The sequence below is a fragment of the Athalia rosae genome, chromosome 6, assembly GCF_917208135.1.
Source record: "Athalia rosae chromosome 6, iyAthRosa1.1, whole genome shotgun sequence".
NCBI classification, from domain to species: domain Eukaryota; kingdom Metazoa; phylum Arthropoda; class Insecta; order Hymenoptera; family Athaliidae; genus Athalia; species Athalia rosae.
In genome coordinates, this window is record NC_064031.1 from 984,409 (window position 1) to 1,004,537 (window position 20,129).

Sequence of the window (20,129 nt, forward strand, 5' to 3'; positions counted from 1 at the left end):
ATAGCGATAAATATAGAATCGGTGCATTAGTTGACGCGACATTAGAGGTTGATGCGCCCCGCACCCGCACCCGCCGCCGAACTTCCATGTCCCCTTCACCCCCCTTACCTCTCATACGCTAATGGGTCGCAGATTATAATGGTAATGTAATAACGCGTAACAATTGTCGCGTTTACGTATTACGTTCGCAAACGTGACGCGTTACATTCGACATTTCTTACCTATCGATTTCCAGCTTCCGAGATTTCCATGGAATTCAGGAATTGATAATTCCGAGGGTGAGACGAGTTGAAAAAAACAATAAACGTGGTCAATGATTCGATTCCAGATACTTGTTGTATATCTTTTACACTTGTATATATTTCGAATTCTTCTTTTCGATAATTTTTTTTGTTGATTTTTCTTTTTGTTGGTTTTTTTCTTTTTTTTTTTTTATTACAAGGAAAAGACACTGTAGGGTGACACGATATTTGTCACCCATAGCTATACATATTACATGGTTTTACGATAACAATATCACAACACGAAATCTGGGGGGGTGCGCGTTTGCGTTCTCGATCATATTCCCATCGTCGCTATCGGATTTTAATTTTTTTTTCTTCTTCTAATTATACTTTTGAAAATGATCACGTAGTCGTATATGATACACCATAAGCGCACCCCCGCGGTACGTAGATACAATCTTTGTAAATATATTAATATTCATTTAATTAAGACTAATTAATGTTCATTATATATTATCATATAATAATACAGGAGCGAATGATGTGGAATAAATAGTTATAAACAAATACATGAATACCTCCGATATAGTTAATTGTTAATTCCTTGTAGATTAGATGCCATTTTTATACTTTAATATATAATATAAATCTCGTTATTATAGTTCAGAAGTAAGCCAACACGTTAGACTCGTTTAGTCGAATACTTCCAACTATTATTATACACATACCTATTTTATATCGATATTATATAATCGGATTTAAAACGCTGCACAGATCGGCCCGTCGTACGCGAATATTTATAATCCCGCTTATTGTTTGTACAGCCCTTAAAAATTAGCCCGTGAAAATATTTGACACCTTTTCTCGTTCAGAGGGCGAAGATTGTAAAAAAAAAAAAAAAAACAGCTGCAGGACAAGTTTGCGTTGCACGCAAAAAGTTCGATTATCGCGAGCGGGTATCACTGTGAAAAATTTTTATTTTACATAAACATTGCGTATTCAATTCTTGTACATGTCGCAGAGTACTTTTTCCATCGGGGTGTTGCCGATGGTCTTGTGGAAATAAACTAGTTCGACCCTCGTCGCCGGCACGACTCTGAGAAGCGGCAGAAGGAGAAGAAGTCTTCCGAAACGTGCCGGATTCCCGGGGTGTTGACCTCTCGCGTGCTGTCCGAGCATCACCTGAGCCTGATCCTGAAGATTTTCGATCTGACTGGGGTCCTTCAGGCCTCGGGTTTCTGTTGAAAATTATCAGAAGATAGGAAGAAAGAATGAGCCACTATTGCACGGCTTTCGCTGGCGAATAAAAAACGAAGGGTGAACCAGATCTGTTCCTCACCTGGTCTGAACAAAACGACGGCTTTCATGCAAGCGAATTCCGCGGGATCGACCATCATCGCTTTGTATCTGTGGAGGGTGTCGTGAAGATGCCTCACGTCGGCGGCCACTTGATTCGACTTCCCGACACCGGGATAATGTAGCCCGGGGTGAGACTGAAGCGGTTGCGAGATCGTGAGGGCTGTCAATTCGGCCGTGCTGAAAAGCGGCGACGATTCCAGGGGTAGACACCACTGCACGGCGTTCAGAAGAAATAATTCCGACCACGCCTCCTCCAGGAGTATCACCTGATCGCGAAAAGGCAGACTGCCGAACGAGGGGAGATTTTTCGCCCATTTGACGGCCATGAAGAGTAACCTGGCGCTGGTCTCGTAGACGGTTTCGGCTGTCGCCGGCGAATAGAGGGCTGGAAGTACGGGCGGTAACTGGGCGCATCCGCTGCGCTGCGGTACGACCGGTTCCTCGTTCGTTACGTCGATACTGTCCTCGGAACCGTTGCCTTTCGGGGATTCAACAATTTTCGCACGATATAGAGAGCTCCGGAAATCGGCTAGAAATTTCTCGTATCGATGGATAGGGAGAGTCGAAGGGTACTCACCGTCCTCGGGTTCTTGACGGGGTGGCGTCGAGGCGCTCGTCGAATTGGGGGTCGGTGCGATTGACGGGAGTGGTAGGGGCGCCGTGTACCTGGCCATCGCCAGGGATACGGGTGGTCTGAAAGAATTGGTGAAACTTTTCTTTACTGACAAAGTCGTAATATCGAATAACCGAATCGTTGCGACGGGGTTTCGCGGAGTGAACGTATCGGCCGAAAATAATACCAGCCTCGAGCCTCGCTTGTTATTTCACGGTTCTTTTTTATCGCGTCGCATAATTGGGCGTTTCGCGTCGTCGCACGATATACCGTTTCAATTTGCCTTTTTTTGATGTAAAAAAGGTGTGGCGATTTCTTTACAAATGTAACCGTAACGTCAGTTCAAATTTCGGAAAATCAAATACCTTTACACCCGACTTTTAAGTATTACCGGTCGCAATTGATGCAACCTTCGGGAAATAAACGAGCTACCGGGGTCAGAGGTGATTCGGGTAAGCTGTCAGATCGGATGAGCGACGTAGTACGTTAATTATTCTCATCCCTTCGCTCCCGAGATACGTGGAAAATAATTCGGGAATTCCGATATCGAATGAATTGGATTCTGTGTGCGTCGTGTAGGGTACCGGAAGAAGCCTCCGCCTTGGAAACGAGAGTCAACGATCAAAATGGGGGTGCCAACGAGCCAAACGTTCGCCTCGTGCTACATGGATCTCTGCAAACAACAGCGGTTCCGACCGCTTCCCATTATCAGCGTGACCCTACCGCACAGTTTGGACTTTACCACGGATCGCGTGAAGATGGATGACTGGGGACCGATTCTCCAGTCCCTCTCGCTCGATCAAACGCTCAGATCGATCGGTATAAGAAGCAGGTACCAGTGCAGAAAACCTCTCGAAGAAGTCAACTCCGAGGATAAAGCGAGGGCGATCGGAAAGGCTCCGGTCGTCCTCACGAGGTTTTTGCTCGAGTGGTTGTCGCACAGCGTTTCGCAATGCGTGAGAAATTCGCCGGTTCTGACTTCCCTCGAACTCGAAGGGATCCCATTGCCGCCCGACTGCTTGGCGGTCCTCTGCGTCGGTCTGGCCGCCACTGGTACGCTGAAAAATTTTTCCCTCCAAAGATGCCGGATCGGCGACGCTAGCTGCGAGATGATTTGCCGCACCGTCGCGGGTGTCAAGAGCATAAAGTCCCTCAACTTGAGTCAGTGCGATCTGACGTTCAGATGCGGACCGGCGTTGGCCGCCGCTTTGTCCAGACAGAAATTGGAGCTGTACCACGAAACGTGGAAGGACTCCCTGCGATATCGGGAGCCGGACTTCGAAGCCATGCCGGGTCTTCGTCGCTTGACGCTCAACGGTAATCCGCAATTGGGCGATTTCGCTGCCGGGGAAATAATCGAAGCCGTGCGAGACAGTCTCTGGTTGAAAGCGCTCGATCTCCACAACTGCGGTCTCACCGACAAGACAGCTTGTCAATTTTTAGACCTCCTCGGCGCCAACCAGACTCTGAACGTCGTCGACGTCCGTCTCAACCCTGCGATCCGGAGCGAACTCGTCGACGAGATAATCGGTAAATTGGAATCCAGAGTCGACCCCGCCACTTCCGAATACCGCTGGATGTGCCTACCGCAAAAAAGTAAACCCGCCTCGACGAACGCCGACGAAAATCGAGGATTCGCCGCTAAAACGACCCTGGCGAGGTCGAGAAGCGCGCTCGGCAGACAGCCGAAAAGACCCTGTCGTCAAGTCGGACCCCGGAGAGCGTCGACCGCGATCTCCCACAGAGAACGTCGGATGGACGTCAAGACGATTCCGCGACCGCTCGACTTGGCGAAGATTTCGAACGCCATCGAAGACCCCGAAGTCGCGGAGAATCCGCCGAGGATTTCATTGCACGTCGATCTCCGAGCGAAAATCGAGGACGTCGCGGGTCACGACGACGAGGAAAACGTCGCCGACGAGATTCCGCCCTGCGATCCGAAGATCGAAGAATTGGTCTCGCGATTAAACGAGGCGAAAATGCGGCAGGATCAACTTTTGGAGGAAAATAAACGCGGCGATCGTCTACTGGCGGAAGAGAAAGTGCGTCGCGAAACGGCCGAAGCGAAATTGAGATCGGTGAACGAGAATCTCGCCGAACTCGAGGCGGCGTTGAAATCTAAGGAGAAAGAGACCCGTGGATACATTCTGATAAGTCAACAGTCGGTCGACGAAATTTGCGATACCTTCGACCGGCTGTTAGGCATGCTCGACAGCGTAACGCGGAATCCGAGCGCACTCCGCAACGGGAACGCCGGCGACGAAATAGCTGCGAGGGAAACGATAAAACGTCACCTGGCTCATCTCATCCGCAAATCGAAATCCGAGAGTCATTCCAGACTGAACGGAATGCCCGACGCCGCATCTGCGTTACAGCGGGAGAGTTTCGGCACCGGGGGGGTAGTGAGAAAATCCGCAAAGTCGGAAGCCGACATCCGCACGACGACGACGACGAGGGCACCCGGCACGCCGGTCGTTCGCGTCGAAAGAAACATCGGCGACAGTACGGACGTAACGTCGCCGACTCGCGAAATATCGGGAAGAATCGAGGACCGCAAACTGTTCGATTCACCGGGTCAGAGAGCGCGGGCGATATTCGCCCAGATATTGAGGGACGGACCGATTTTAACGATCGGATCCCACGTCGGTTAGAAAAGTGTTGGAAAAGAGGGGGAAAAAAAAACAATGAAGAAAATACGAATGAACAATATGCTAACAATATCGACGGTTGACGCGCGGTTCAAGGGACAGCAGGTTTTTCTTGAAATGTTTGAATAACAGTCGGCGTTCAGCGGGGGGTTCATGCAAACTCGAGTGATGAAAATATCGATGACTCGATAATCATTATCTACGTTCAACTAGTTTTTACAAACACTTTACCGATTCTTTGTTAAGCAAATAATAAATGCTGTTGTTTTTCAAGATAATAATTATAGCGTGAGGCAGAAGCGGTGTTTGCCAAGAGAATCTTCTGTGCCTCGCCTCGAGGTTTACACATTTGACGACATTGGGTTTCGATTATTTCCAGTTCAACGGGCCACACAACGTTAGCCCCGGTCGTACCGTCAACACGGCAACGTTCAAAGGTAATTTTTAACGACTAACGCGTAAAATGATCAAGTCGCGCAAGTTACCTTCGATCACACGTTCAACTATACGACGTAGGCGCGGTGGACACTGTCGCGCGATAGGATCAAAGATGATATCCAATGTCTATATGATACTGCGTCACCTCGTCCGTGACGTGAACGCGATCGATGTCGCACACGCTCCGCGGTACCATATAATTCGCGCAATCGATGGCTGGCGGTGAAGAAAAAACCGTAATCTATATATATGGAAAATGGCAACAGACTCACCCAAAAACTCCGACGGCAACCGCGGCTTCTCGAAGCGCTCGGTCCTGCTCCATTTCAACCAAAGCCTCCGGTCTTATGGTCGCCGTATTACGGGGTTGTCTTTCATTCTGTACGGCTGCAACAAGCGTATTACTGACGTTATTGTCAATAATTACTGGAATAGAGAGACGACAGAGATGCGATTACCCTTGCGATTATTATTAGATAAAACGAAACGAAATTTCATTCATAAAACACTCATGGACAGAAGCGGTACGCGATTGAATTACCGGGGGGGGGGATTGGCTATGCGCGAATTTTCAAATCATTCGAACAAAGTTTGACCTCGTTTATACATCTCTGAGGGTATGTAACGTGGGTTGCGATATGGATACCGAAATTCCTGCCACCCTGGACAGCCCTTTGTTGCGTATCGGAAATCAGAGGCAATAATTTCGAACAATGAAACATAATTCTCTATTCAAGTTGCCTCGAGCGCCGAAACCGCCGAATTTTGCGCGAGCAGCTGCTACTGGCATCGCCGCCGAATCGGGAAGATTAATCGATTGATCGATCTAGTTGAATAACGCGTCTCTTCTATTCGAAATTAGAACATTGCCGTCCTTCACTTAGTTTTTCCTATTGCCCGAAAATAATCGCAATAACCGCGCAATCAGCGACACGTTACACGACGAAAGTCGGTTCCGCGGTATGCGCGAGCCTTTTTCACCCCCTACAACCCTTAAAATGATAAAAATAACCGCGGAGATTTTTTCTTTCTTCCTTTTATTTTCGACACGGTTAAATTCTTTCCGTTTCCCTTTCTTTTTTTTTTTTTTTTTCTCCTCTCCGCTTGTACGCGTAGCACAATTCTTTTCGCACGAGAGATAAACGCCGCTGATTTGCATGAGCTGTTTGTCACAGGAGCGTTACGGGGCGAGCGAGGGACGCCCCGCGGAGTTTTCTCCCGTAAAGTTTGTTTCCTCCAATTAACCCTTCGGGCAACGAGACACGCGACCAACGCTAACGAGTGGATTTTTCAACGCTGCAAAAGGGTGACGCGAAATTCAACTTGCACGGCAATAGCCGATATACGTACGCGCGTCGGCGCTAGGCCACGTATTATTGACCAAACTCGTGGTCGACCCGCGGTCGTGACTAATATAAATTGTTGCGCTTCCCTAATGGTTTTAGCAGTCGTTACACACGAGATGTAACGAACTGACGCAGAGAGACCCGATTTCCGAACAGACGAACGAACGAAATTTCGCACTCGACCGATTTACCCGAGACCGTGTATTCCGCGCTCGAGTTCGATTTTTCGAAAATACCTTATTCCTCTCGCTCCTTTTCGTTCGAAATTTTCGAGTCGAGCGCGAAACACGTAGGCGCGCGAACAGAGGCGCGGTGGTGATTCGGCGTGTCGCCAATTCTACTCTTTGCCCGATTTCCCGATTTCCCAATTCACCCAACGATTCACCTTCTTACCGGAGACTTAAGGGGCCCGAATCCAATTTCTCCTCCCGATACCCAACTTCGGCAATAAAAAAGTTACCGCCATTCGCCGGAGGTATAGCGCGGAATGAAACGAAGGGTGAAGACCGACCGACGAGGGGAGACACGAGACGGCGAAGGAGATGGATAAAATAAAATAGAAAGATCGAAACGAAGAAACGAAAAAGAAAATGCGAACCGGGAGACAATCTCGGAGCCTTTTTTCGCCGGGGCTTGTCTGAATAATGAAACGAGTCGCATGCTGAAAAAAAAAACAAACATATATTTCGTGCGATCGAAAAATCATTTCCGATGGGAGAATAACGATTTTTCGATCCGACACCAAAATGGTTACATGCGTCCTCCACTTACCGTCTTTGTTCATCCCTTTTTGTATGCATTTCTTGAGACGGCAAGCTTGACACTGATTTCTGTGCGCTTTGTCGACTATGCAACTTCCGGTGTTCGCCTGGCATCTGAACACGAATATAAAACAAAAAAGATATTTTTTTTTTCTTTAAAAAAAAAGGAGAAGGAAAAATGGAGAAAATCAATTGTCATCAGTCAGTTGAATTATTTTTATAACCAGTCATCGGATCACTGCGTAAAAATCTAATTCAGGTGTGTCGGTATTAAAACAGCTGTGCTCCGCGGGTGTAATGAGTGTATAATATGTGATAATTATTTTCAAATATACCGATACGACGTAAATAAGTCAGTCGAATCCAACTTGATTATTATCAATTGAAACTAGCTGGAATGCGTGAAAGTATAGAATGAAATTTTCCAACCAAAGAACGGAGGGGCGATTATGACAATCGCACGTAATTGTTCAAAGTCGTACAACACGGTACGTACGGAATATTTAGCGACAGTTTACGCGAAACGATGAAAGTTATCGTGTAATTATTTTATGGAGTGATCGAAAAAACGAGCTACGTTATTCCACCGACGTAAAAGTCTTCGGGAGTCCGATTCGCCGCTGAAATTATCGGTTGTGCGCGCCGCTGACAAACGACGACGAGTCGTCCTGACACTCGGTGAACCGTGCGGAAGAATTGGCGTTAAATTTCATTACTCTCGTTGTTGGGCTAACCTATTTATCCCGGAGCACGGTCGGGGGGTTCGGGGGGTTTCTTTAACCCCGGACAGGGGAACTCGCGAACCCTTGTCCAGGTCCTCGAACAATACCAGAGTAAAATCCGGAGCGCGTTAATTCCACCCATAGAAATCGCGACGTCGATGGAATTCCTTCGTTTTCATCTCTCGTTTTTTCTTTCCTCCCCCGTCGCAGGGATGATTTTTCGATAATTATGCGCGCACGCAGCGAAAGGGGGTGAAATCGTCCGATCGATTGATTTTCGGGGCTCCTCATTAGGGAGATTTCGGCGAACGTCACTCGCAAAGTAGCGAGGAGCCGCGTGATTCACGCCGGGGGTATATCTTGTCCCGAGGCGGATTGCCAGGAACGTAGCTTTTTTTCCACGGAGTACTCGTGGCGTCCTGGCATGGGGCCGGCAAATTGATTTGCGTTCACACCCCAGCGGGGGGGATCCCTTTTCCTCTTCCGCGCGCGCTAACGTACGCGCGCACAGTGCCGTGCAGACCTCACGTTCACGTCTACGAATCTGGTTGAAAACCACCTACCGTCAACTACCCTTCAGAACCACATCATACATTTATTTACGCATCTCCTTGTTCCGCTTTCGTTCCAGACCGTCCCATCCCATTCGATTCCATTCCGTTCCATTCCATCCCGTACGACTCTCCCTGTATTCTATTTCGCCGAGGCGTGCTCATTGTTTGCCGAGTCCGCCCATACGAAAAACACAATGCACGTGCCTTTCTTTGCTTCCTACTACTTCTCTCCGTATAAATACATCGTGTTGCGTATGTAGCGCGATCAATCGCCCCATACGTTAACAATAATCGTCGGCGTTAATTCGATCATTCCATAATTCTTCCACATTTTACGAATCCCGAATCGTACCGCTTGACGTCCTCGACGTCCTCGGACGAGCCTCGCACAGCTGATGCCGCGAAGCGATTATTTCGATCCTATAGGTGGTACGACGCTGCGAATATTTCCCGGGTGCGCCGGATAGTTTGGCGGGTAATCCGGACCAGGGTACCCACCACTGGATACGATGGGTGAGCGTCGCGTAGCGTCGGGACGCATCTGTCGTTCGAATGGGCGCGTACGGTAGGACGTTACACGGTATCCGGTGCACCCTCAAACGTCCCGGTAATTGGTTATCTGTGCGAAGGCTCTTCAGTCCTTAAATCTTTACCGCGGCAACGAACCGTAACGCAATAATACCCACGGACTCTTCACCACGCGACGTTACGAAGCCATCTGACCGCGTCGCCTACGTAAAAACCGAAGAGCTGAATAATATCCAGCGCAAAAATCTGTCGCTCGTAGCGCCTCCGAAATCTACATTCGCGCATCCGATACCAGATGCTCGATGAGGTGGGTCCGTGCACTTCGAGCGCATGAATTCTCCCCAGGGACGTCAAATGCAAGAATAAGGACGCTCTCCGCGCGGCTGAAAGACGCCGAATCCTTCATCCCCCGCGATTCGTTTTCCGGTCACGCGCCTGGCCAGTGTAGAAAATATTCATTTTTCAAACAGCTAGTTTTATTTCATCCCGTTCTCTTCCTTTTCCCTTTTTTTCTTTTTTTTTTCAGCTACACCGAGCGCATAGGGTCGAAGGTCTGGTGTATCAAGTGGTGCACACCGTTGTTCCGTCGAGTCTTCGACGTTCTCCGGATCTCACGTACGTACACGCGAATATTTTCAACGTCTCGTACACGGAGGTGCGGAATGTGTGCGACCGTATAGGCGGACGATCGAATCGACGGTTGAAAGGGATTCGATGGAGATGGATGGCGGTTCCCCGGGGACGGGTTGCCGCTACGTGTCCCGCAGTGTTTCGAGTTTGCCTATACGGTGTAAGTTATATACACGGGATTCGATATGATACCGGGACAGAGATGAGCACCATTGTTGCCGGTATTAGGATGATCCCACTCGACTCTAGGGCCACATGGCTCCGGTTTATACCGACCACCCCATACGCGGCAACGTACCGTTGCAAACCTACCCCCTACGGGGGTAAAGCGAGCCGGACACAAATTTCGCCAGGTCTGTCTGATCTGGCGCGAATTAGTTTTCAATTTTCTCAACGATACCCGGGTAAAAATGAGATTAGACGAATTTCTTACCGGTATATCAACTTCCGTCGTACGCTTCGCTTGAAGAAACCGCTGCACCCGTTGCAGGCCAATATCCCGTAGTGTTTACCGGAGCTCGTGTCGCCGCACACGACGCAAATCAAGCCCAGTGTCCGAGGTGGTTTGCTTCCGTGTTGGGGTTGTTGTTGCACCTGCCCCATGAGATGGGGATGACCGTTGCCGAGTGTCGTCAGATACGGTGATCTCGGCGGTGCGAATTCCGTAGGCATTCCTCGGCAAAGTGGCAACGGACAGTCCTGAACGCCGCGATTCGTGTTGTACGGGTCCAGGCTGGACGCCGATCCCGTTGCACCCAGAGGACTGTAGCGCTCCGGGAGTCCCGGTGAAATTACGCTGCTGTCGGCGGAATCTGGAAACGCAATTTGCGAAAATAGAGAGGAGGAAAATATCCGCACTTCTTCGTTTTCATCTCCTTTTTTTTTTTTTTTTTTTTTCAATATCGCCCGCGCCGATTGTTACGCAACGATAGTCGGTTATTATGACTCTGCCGATCGTTCGACACGTGCCGGAATTACATATTTATGTAATTTAATGTGTGCTCAAGAATTGCAGACGCTCGTATCGTCGTGAAAAAAGTGTGCTGCCAATTATACACGGCGCGAACACGGTGATCGCGGCGATGAGCAAACAGTCGGTAGACCTTCGATTCCTGCTGCCGTTTGTTAGAATTGTTGAGAAATATAATTACAAATGCGAAGAATTGAAACGGTAGCGGGTACAACAGTTGCGTAAACAATTCGAAAGACAGCGTGGTACGGAGACGGTTAGAAAATTTCGATACAACGATCAACGCGGCAGTGATTATTTTTTATATCGCGCGAGGAAAGATTTTCCTCCGGTTCTCGACCAACCGACGTAATACAAGCGATATTTTTGTCTATCCTCTCTTTCGTTTTCCCTTATCGGTGTAGTTTTATTTTTTTTTCTCTCTCTCTCTTTTTCTCCTCTCTTCCTTTCTTTCTTCCGCGTCAATCAAGTTAATCAGTTAAGACCACTCTCGCGAAGCAATTCATTTCCGCTGACCCGATCAGTCTGCCGCGGTGCCCCCTTTTGGCGGGTAATCCCCAAATCTCTTTCTCGTGCTCGTTCAGCGACGTCCTCGGCGTTAGCGAACCCCATTGAAGAGCGGGAGCGAGCGTACACAGGACCTGGCGAACACCCTACCCCCTGCCTCCCCTTTCCCCCGGTTGATTGCATTATAAGGAGTCTATCGTGTAACGCGTACAGCGTACAGTGGTGTATGTACGGCCAAAGTGGGGTGCGAGAACTGAGAAAAGAAGCGAGGGGGTTTTTCGCGCCCCCGAACACCAATTGCATAAGAATTAATTGCATTTATTTGATACACATAAATATTAACCCCTACTACTCCTCTTCCCACCCCCCCCCCCCCCCCCCTAAACCTACCCCGGCACGGTTAGCCTTCCGCACTTTGACTAATATGGTCGTTACGTAGTACCGCGTATTCCGAAGAATTTCAATCGGAATTGTATGCGTTGCGTTTGGATTATTTTTTTTTTTTAAGAAGAAGAAGAAGAAAATCGATGGGAGAAAAAGTGGAGCGATGCATCGCAATTACAAGGGTGATCTCGTCGCGCTCCTCCGGGGATAAACGACGGGACTCCGGAGATTCTTCTTTCGTTTTATCATTTCTTTTTTGATCCCCGAAAGCTCACCAGGATTTCCCGACACTTGTACATAATTTTTTTTACTTTCTCTCCGCGCGGGCAAACAATATTTACATCGCGAAATGGGCTCTTCGAAAAACCTCAAGGAGTGCACGATACGCATAGATATATACAAGTAAGGCTCTCTCCCTCCATGAATATGTAGATTATGGATAACTGTACATATCTGCATAGGTATATATATAGAAGCGTACCGTTGCGGGGCGCGACCCTCGCTCTGAAATTATTCGAATTATTTCGAGACTTCTGAATTGGCGGGCTGCTCACATAGCCGTTCCAACTATATACACCAGAGTTTATTAGACCCGCTGCTGATTGAACTGCGATTTGATGGGATTGTATTCGCGATACGGTGTACGTATTATTCAAGGGGTGGAAAGAAAATTACAAGACTCCGATACCTCGCCGAATTCAATTACCCGCATCGCGTTTTCTTTGTGTTTAATTTGTCTCGAGTCTCGCGACATCCGAATCAGACATACGCCTGGTACTCCGATAATTTCTGTTCCTCGCATGCGTGTTGAATCCTGGTCGTGCGAAGGAGGAGGAGAAAAAATAAAAAAAGAGAAAATTCGGGGTCGCAGGTGGCGTCTATACATCTAAAATGGCTTGCCCCCCCCCCTACTCTCTCTTTCCTGTACGCGTCGAGGCTTTCGGGCGCACACAAGCCACCACCACTATTGATATGCTAATGAAATTTAACGCTTACTCTTAAACCAGATGTGAGTCCTGCAGGCTGACTCCTTTTAAAGTTCGACTCGAAATCACCCGCCGCCGCCGCCGCCGGTCTTTAGATAATGGTACAAGTGCGTCTCGCGTATCGGAGGCGGGAAAATCGTCCCTTGATTCGTTTTAATATCATTTTGTAGAAGCGTTTCATCGAAATCACTTACTTTTTATACTTCGCAAAGTCAACGACGAGGAGATAGACATAGAAACGGAGCTCGGGACGATCAGAATCCTATTTATTCAATGGGGTTCGGTTGACCCTTGGCTCTCTCTCCTCTCGGTCCCCGAATCGCGAATTTCGATTAATAAAAGTCACGCGATACGAATCAATTTTCGCGACGGCTTTTAGTCAACGTTCTCTAACATTCGATGACCTAAATCTGCACGGGGAATTATCGCGCGAATTCAACTCGAGTTGGTGCCTCGCGTAACACCGGTATCTCCGAGGCGTTTGAAAATTATTTTTTTTTTTTTGCCAAATTCGGAAAGCAGCAGGTGTTCCATTCGGGCGATACGTGTGTACATATGTCATATGTACTTTTCTATTGAGGTCTTTGATATACAATGATCGCGTGTACGTACGCGGGTACGTATACACGTATGCGGTACACACCGACGTCCAAGTACAGGCAATGATATTACAGTTATTCTATAATAATCCCTGAAGTTTTTCGTCAACGTGTTACGTATTGGATTTGAGTTGTGTGGTGCGGGTATACGTGATTGTGAGATCACCACTTGGTAAAATATGTAATGTACAATAAATTATGCCTCGCGTGACGACACGTGGCGCAACCCAACCATATGTATACGGTAATATGTTTGTGAACAAGCTAGTTAAGCAAATTTCCAATTATCATTATATTTGAAAAAAATTTCGTACAAAATTTATATGTTTTTTTTCATTCGCTCGGTAACCGGCGTCGTATCTCTTTCAATGTTTCTTTTCAAACAGATCGAATCGTTTCCACGTTCCGACGCTACGTTGATGTCAAAAATCAAAACGCAAAAAACGGACAACCATTTCGTATATCGACAGAGAAATTTTTTTCAATGCTGACCTCGTCGCAAGCTCAACGGACTCCCTGGACTCCGTGGATGTTCGGGGCTGCTGCCGTGATGGAGTTGTTGTACCTGACGGAGATGATCTCCGGCACTCCCGACGGCCGTCGGTCCGTTTTGCATGGCTTATCACGTACGTCCCGCGGTCGGACCGCACTCCGATATTACTACTGCGCTTCTCTCGATTAGCTTAGAGTCTCTCTGTTGAACAGTTTCACGATATTAGAAATAATTGACACATGCAATTTATTAAATCCAGGATTAGCGGGCGATGTGTAATGTGATTGACCAGACCGGTGTCGGGGGAGGGGGATTATTCCGACGTTATAGTGAAAAATCAACGAGTGTAATTAAATTTGGTCCGTCAATCGGTAGACCTTGGCACACCGGTCTATCGAACGTACAGGTATACGTGTTACCGAAGCACGATTCACAAATCAGCTGTAATTAATTCGTGAAAGATTCGACTAATTTCGAAAGCTTTTTTTTCTTCCAAAAAAAAAAGGTGTGTAATTTATTTTTGAATCACCGATCGACTGGAGAACTTACTCGAAATTTTTTGGCCTTAGCTGCAGCGGGAACGAGTCCGAGTCGCACTGATTTTTGAATTCACGGTGTCGCACTTTTTTCAACGGTCGAAAATCCGGGGTCAAAAATGAGTGGAAAAAAGAAAAAAAAAAAAACAACCAATCGACACCGCAAGGACGAGGACGGTCTACCGACGTCGGTGTCTTTCTGATCTGATAACGAACGCCGACTGAGGGTCAGTTATGATGGTAGACGAACGCCGAGAGATGTATCGGAGAAACTGAGGGCGACGTGTACCGCGGATTGGTCCGGGTCTACTTTTGAAGGCGGGATCAGGTGCCACTGTGGGAAAAACAAGAAAAACGGATCCGAGGATTTAACCTATAGCGGCTACGTTTGATGTGGCGTCGGCGGGCGTCTCGACGCCTGCGCTCCGCACGGTTTCGCGGTTCTGGGGGACACAGAAACTGGGGCTCGGTCCAGGGGTAGTAGCCTCCCTCCACCTCGACTTCCTCTCGCTGATATGGCCGGGCAATAATTGTTGATCGTTGCCCGGTGGATGAACGACGGAAGGGGTCGGTGGATCGGAGGGTCGAGGGATTCGGAGGATCGAAAGCACCTATAGCTTTCCACGCTGTACCCTCATAGGGTGATCCTCAAATGTACAACGTACTCGGAATTTTCCCGTCAACGCGATCATCGCGCGAAAGAATAATTCAAGAAACATTGACGATCGTGTTCGATTAAAACCCACACGTCCCCAAGTCACCTTCTTCGCCTTTATAATTCAGCGAGGATTCTTTCAGGGGATGATTACTCTCGCAAAATTTCATCGAGATACGAAGGATGTCGAAGAACCTTTTATTTTTTAGAAACTTTTTGTAGCGGTCTCAGACCAACGTTAATCTACGTTCCCCAGCTCCACCGATATTGCGTTCATCGTCGTTCACTTTGGTAGGCCTCGATTCATGGGTCGTGAACTTTTGACCTCTGGGTACCAATGATACGTCGTTGCCCGAGGGTAGCGGCTTTTCATTAGCTGTGCTTATTTTTCGACCGCACGTTTTGACAGCCTATCCATACTACACGTAGGTACGAAAAAAAATCGGAGAAGATAAAAAGTAAATGATGTTAGAAATGGAAAAATAGAAAAGTCTACGGAACGAGTCCTGCACAAAATGGGAAAAGGATCTCCGCCATGCTGGTTCCTCGAGCTCTGGCAAGGGATCGTCGGATGCGGGGGTGGTAAAACCCCTCCACAACTTTGGGTATCTCATAGCGCCACGCCCCATTTGATAGCGGCTAACCAATGAGGAGAAGGCGTCGCGACGCTACACTCCGCCAATAGGATTACCCTCTGACCCGGCGTTTCGCCAGCTGCTATGACTGCACCACCTCGCGACCGACGATATGTATAGACGACGTACATATACCTTACACATATATACAACGATCTGCACGTATAGAAATTGGAAGACCCGGGCGACTCCTGGAACTTCAGAACCCTGAACTCACCCATTCTTGGTACCTTTATAAGGGTGAATCTCGGTGTCAGTTGCCGCCGACGAATTCACGAAAACGGGCGGAGAATGAAGGATTGATATAAAATTGGGGTGGGGGGGGTAAAAAAATTGGAATCTATAGAAACGATGGATGGTTGAGATAATGGGCGATGCGGTCGGATATTCTGGATAATTGTTCCATGGTCTTAAATGTCCACGTACATAATTAAACGGGATCCTTTCTTTTCGAATGAGAGCCAAATCTGTGTATATTCTCTAGCCTGTGTGTAGATGATTGCGTGGGGTGAAGTAATCCTTGAAATAATTTAACGGAACGGTGAATTGTGAGTCTCACAATTGATACCTGTCGCCTATAATTATCTGCCGATATGCATGAATTCACAATGACAACATTTGCCTCGGTCGGCCGCGTTTATAATTTACCCCGATGATCGTTACGAGTCCTAAATAAAGACGATATCCACTTCGAGTTCATGAATCTCAATTGTAAACTGGGAAAGCGTGAAAGAATTTTCGAAAAAAAAATTTTTCATCCCCCACGCAGATCGACAATATTTATGGAGATTCAAAAAATCTATCTACGTGTAATCGGAACGGATCTGAAAAAAATAATCGCGTAGGTCCTTCGGAAGAAGAATACGATTGAGAGTTTTATCGAGATTTTATTTTTCATCGCAGATAGTTGATAGCTCGACGTGGATGTCGAACGTAGGATTTCACAGTGTGAATCGTATCAACGTCCATTCAACGTTTTTTCGCGCTCAGTAAGTAAAAAGCTCTCGGAATACGTCGACGACACGCAACTACAGTTGGAACTGAAAGTCCTGCGGTTATCCTCAGCTGCTTATTCGTCACGTTGACGCAAGGGACGTTGTCTCGTCCGGCCCGACAAAAATCGATGAATCCGTACTGCGAGTCGGTATACGAGCAAAAGCTCGAATCCGACCGGAGATCACGCAGCATCTGAGTACCCGGAAGGATAACCGAGCAGCGTATCGTAATTGAACGACCGAAGGATGTTCCAATAAATTTTTGTTCCTATCGCGGAACGCCACCCTCCATCCGAAGGCTGCATCTCATGGTCTGCGATTGTCCCGGTACACGGCGTCACCGACTTATTTCGTCCATTGGAGTCTTCAACAGGTTGGGCAGAATTTTTAGATTTTTTTTTTCATCTGGGAAAAGTGGCGAGAAACGATAAGGCAGAGAAATTGTGTTTCCCGTAATTTTGGTTTACGCTATTTCCACCCTAAGATCAATATTTTCGGATTTTTATCGAATTTAAGGGGTGCATTTTTACATTAGTTTTTACAATTATATTATCAGGTTTTTTTACGAAAATCAGATCACAATGATGCGCTGTAGGAATTAACACTGTCTGATGATGATTGATAGCTGTAATTGAGAAGATAAAGCATTTTATTTTCGGAAAAATTAACGAAGAAAGTTGAAATGTTTCAATGTGGGTTTTCCACTTTGCAGAAATGGCAAAATGATCTAGACTTATTGTTAGTTTTGTCAACATATTCTGAAAAAACAAAGAGTTGCTGTGAAACGATATTCGAAAATGGAAATTCCAATCTTAACGTTTTTTGGGAATAGACTTTTTGAATCTTTACTCATGTCCTGCCTCACATTTTGTCGCTCTCCCGTCTAATCCGCTCTACATTTGAACAGCAATAAGCAACAGTCGTACTTTAAAAAATAATTGCATCCCGAAAAACTATGAAAAAACGTCCATTTTTTGATTTTGGGAAATACAAAAGACTATAGTCTTCGCACATTTTTTGGGGAAAACGAAAAAATCCTGGAACTGAGTTACCAAGGCTCATACATTCGAGAATTATTTAAATTTCGTTATTTCAGAGTTATAACCGATGAGCATCGATAGCGACAGTTATAGGTATTATTCCACTTGAAAACCATGACGTATGAGTAACGTATTCCGAATTCCCCACCCCCAAAAACCCATAGTACCCGGAAGACGCCACGCCGTTTGCGGCGTAGTGGACACCTAAGTCTCATGAGGTATCATTCGCTCTCCAGATTCCGAACGAGTTGGTTCGGATCTGCGTAATTCCTAATAATTTAATCGTGGCGAATTATATCGTGCTCATTACTCTGCAATAATCAACTCAATTAATTATTCGATCACTCTATCCAATTTGGATCTGACTAATTACTTAATTAATAACATTGAAAATTATTTTACAATAAACTAAAGTCAGTGCAAGCCAAGAGGTCTCTTCTTCGGAACGATCGACTCTAACTGCGTGCCAGATTTCTACCTGTTCTAGTCGAATATGGTGAGTACTGTGATTTTTATAATTACGTTTAATTTTACTACGTCGCATTTTTGATTCGGTTATGCCTTAGAGTAATTCTTTTCTTTTAAATCGTTGCCTGGAAATTTTCCGACTACTGCGCGGCAGTGATCTTGGTATTCGGGGGCTCTCTTGTATGGGATGTCGAGTAGAGGTCAGACGATTGTTTTTCGACTAGTATACTTCGCATTTGGAATATCAGCGCGTGATTTTATCGTGAATATTATTCTATTACACTACGAATTTCGTCCCATTCTCAGTTAGAAATTTTCTGACTACTGCGCGCGGGCAGTGATCTTGTTATTCGGGAGTTCTTTTGTATTGGATGTCGAGTAGAGGTCAGACGATTGTTTTTCGACTGGTATACTTCGCATTTGGAATATCAGGGTGTGAATCTATCGCGAATATAATCTCATTACACTACACTTTCATCCTATTTTCAATCAGACTTTGATAAATTATATTTATTTGAGTTTATTCTGAATTACAGAATTCAGAGCAACTACGACTGATGTTGGGAGCTTATCCAGCCCATGCTACTTGCTTACATACCATTCAAACGACGATCCGAAAGTGACTTTTAATCGGATCTCAGTTTTGGGGAATAAAACAAAAATGGTGAGTTTGAAATTAAATAATTATCATTAATAAATAAATAAATAATCATGTTAATAAGAGTTAAATGATCATAGTAATTGAATTGAACCAATAGAATTATAATTGCAAAATGATAATAATAAATGATTATTTTATTCGTATCAATATCTCAATGCATTCGATCTTTGCTTTTGAAATAAATTACATAAAATGTTTTTTAATTTGTTACAGGCAAACCTCACCCCTGGCATTGAACCCACCTCTGCCAGATGACCATCGACTACATTCAACGCGATTAAAGTGATGAACTTCGGTAATTACAATTTTTAACACACACTATTCATTGCTCTGATAAAAATTTTCTGGCTCTTCATCAATAACAAATTTTTTTTGTCGTTAATTTTACAGCACCGATCTTCGTGGGAGCATCTCATCGTCTTAACTCCTCATCTCATCTCTTCTCAACATTTCTACACATCTATAGTCATCAGGGAGGCAGAGAACTTCTCAACCTACTACACAGCTTTAGCCATCAGGGAGGCTGAGACTTCCGGGTAAAATCCAAGACCCCTGAGCTTGGGAACCGGCTCAGGTCCGGTCTTGGTACCGGCAACGATGGTGAGCGAAGTTAAAGTTCCTCGATTCCTTTGCCAGCTCACGCGATGGTGTACACTGGCGTTGGAGTCGTTGTATTTTTTAATTTTTCAACATCCCACCTCCCTCTTTGTTACATGGCGTGGCGGTACCCTGTATTGCAATTTTATTAGACCAGGTAATTGTAGGGTCTGTTGTCGTTGAGCATAGCGCACCTGCACCTTGTAGCGTCAAACATATAAAACTCTTCATTGGAATTGATCAGTCAAAAGATCAATGAATTAGGCAGTCGGTCAATTATTAATTCATCAACCGTGAGATCGGTGAAGAAATCAATTAATGATTTGGTCACCTTGTTAATTAATTAATCAGTTATTTGAGTAATCGGTCAACCATTAGTTCAGCATATATGAACTGTTCAAATAAGTCACATCTTTGATAAATTTATGTGCAAGAGTGTGCAGCTCATAGGCAGCGGTAAGGACCGTCGTTCAATCGACTCTCGCGTTTTATAAATTTTCCACAATTTTCGGTGACCGATCTCGTTTGCGTCGATCACCGATCGGTAATAAAATTTTGTCGTGCGAATGATGGTCGTTACCATAGATTGAGCTTTTTCAGGTACATCAGGAATTGACTTGGATAGCTTCCGCGAAAAGTCAGAATTCATTTAGTCTCAATTTAATGATCAGCCATCAGCTGAATCAATTTTGAATTTGATCTCTATATTTGCTTATCTATTTGCACGTTTAAAATTTCAATTCTTTCAACTCAATTTTGATCAAACTTTAACCCGTCTTT

At 46.0% G+C, this 20,129-nt stretch overlaps 2 protein-coding genes across 5 annotated transcripts; one reads left to right on the forward strand and one right to left on the reverse strand.

The window, feature by feature from the left end:
- Positions 1–345: 345 nt before the first annotated feature.
- Positions 346–15,215, reverse strand: LOC105693984 (photoreceptor-specific nuclear receptor-like). 4 transcript variants are annotated; one of them, XM_048657449.1, is made up of 8 exons: positions 14,312–15,215; positions 13,762–13,963; positions 10,257–10,635; positions 7,400–7,503; positions 5,555–5,708; positions 2,161–2,294; positions 1,564–2,061; positions 346–1,462 (listed from the first exon to the last, which is right to left on the reverse strand). In XM_048657449.1, the coding sequence occupies exons 2-8, from the start codon at positions 13,883–13,885 to the stop codon at positions 1,224–1,226; spliced, it is 1,632 nt and encodes a 543-aa protein (XP_048513406.1). In that variant the 5' UTR covers positions 13,886–13,963; positions 14,312–15,215; the 3' UTR covers positions 346–1,223. The 4 variants fall into 4 exon arrangements, with proteins under 4 accessions (XP_048513406.1, XP_048513407.1, XP_048513408.1 ...); XM_048657450.1 differs by having other exon boundaries at positions 2,161–2,276; positions 14,312–15,195; XM_048657451.1 differs by having other exon boundaries at positions 5,555–5,669; positions 14,312–15,191.
- Positions 2,301–5,545, forward strand: LOC125501450 (centrosomal protein of 78 kDa). The gene has a single exon (XM_048657448.1). The coding sequence runs from the start codon at positions 2,823–2,825 to the stop codon at positions 4,845–4,847; it is 2,025 nt and encodes a 674-aa protein (XP_048513405.1). The 5' UTR covers positions 2,301–2,822; the 3' UTR covers positions 4,848–5,545.
- Positions 15,216–20,129: the final 4,914 nt, after the last annotated feature.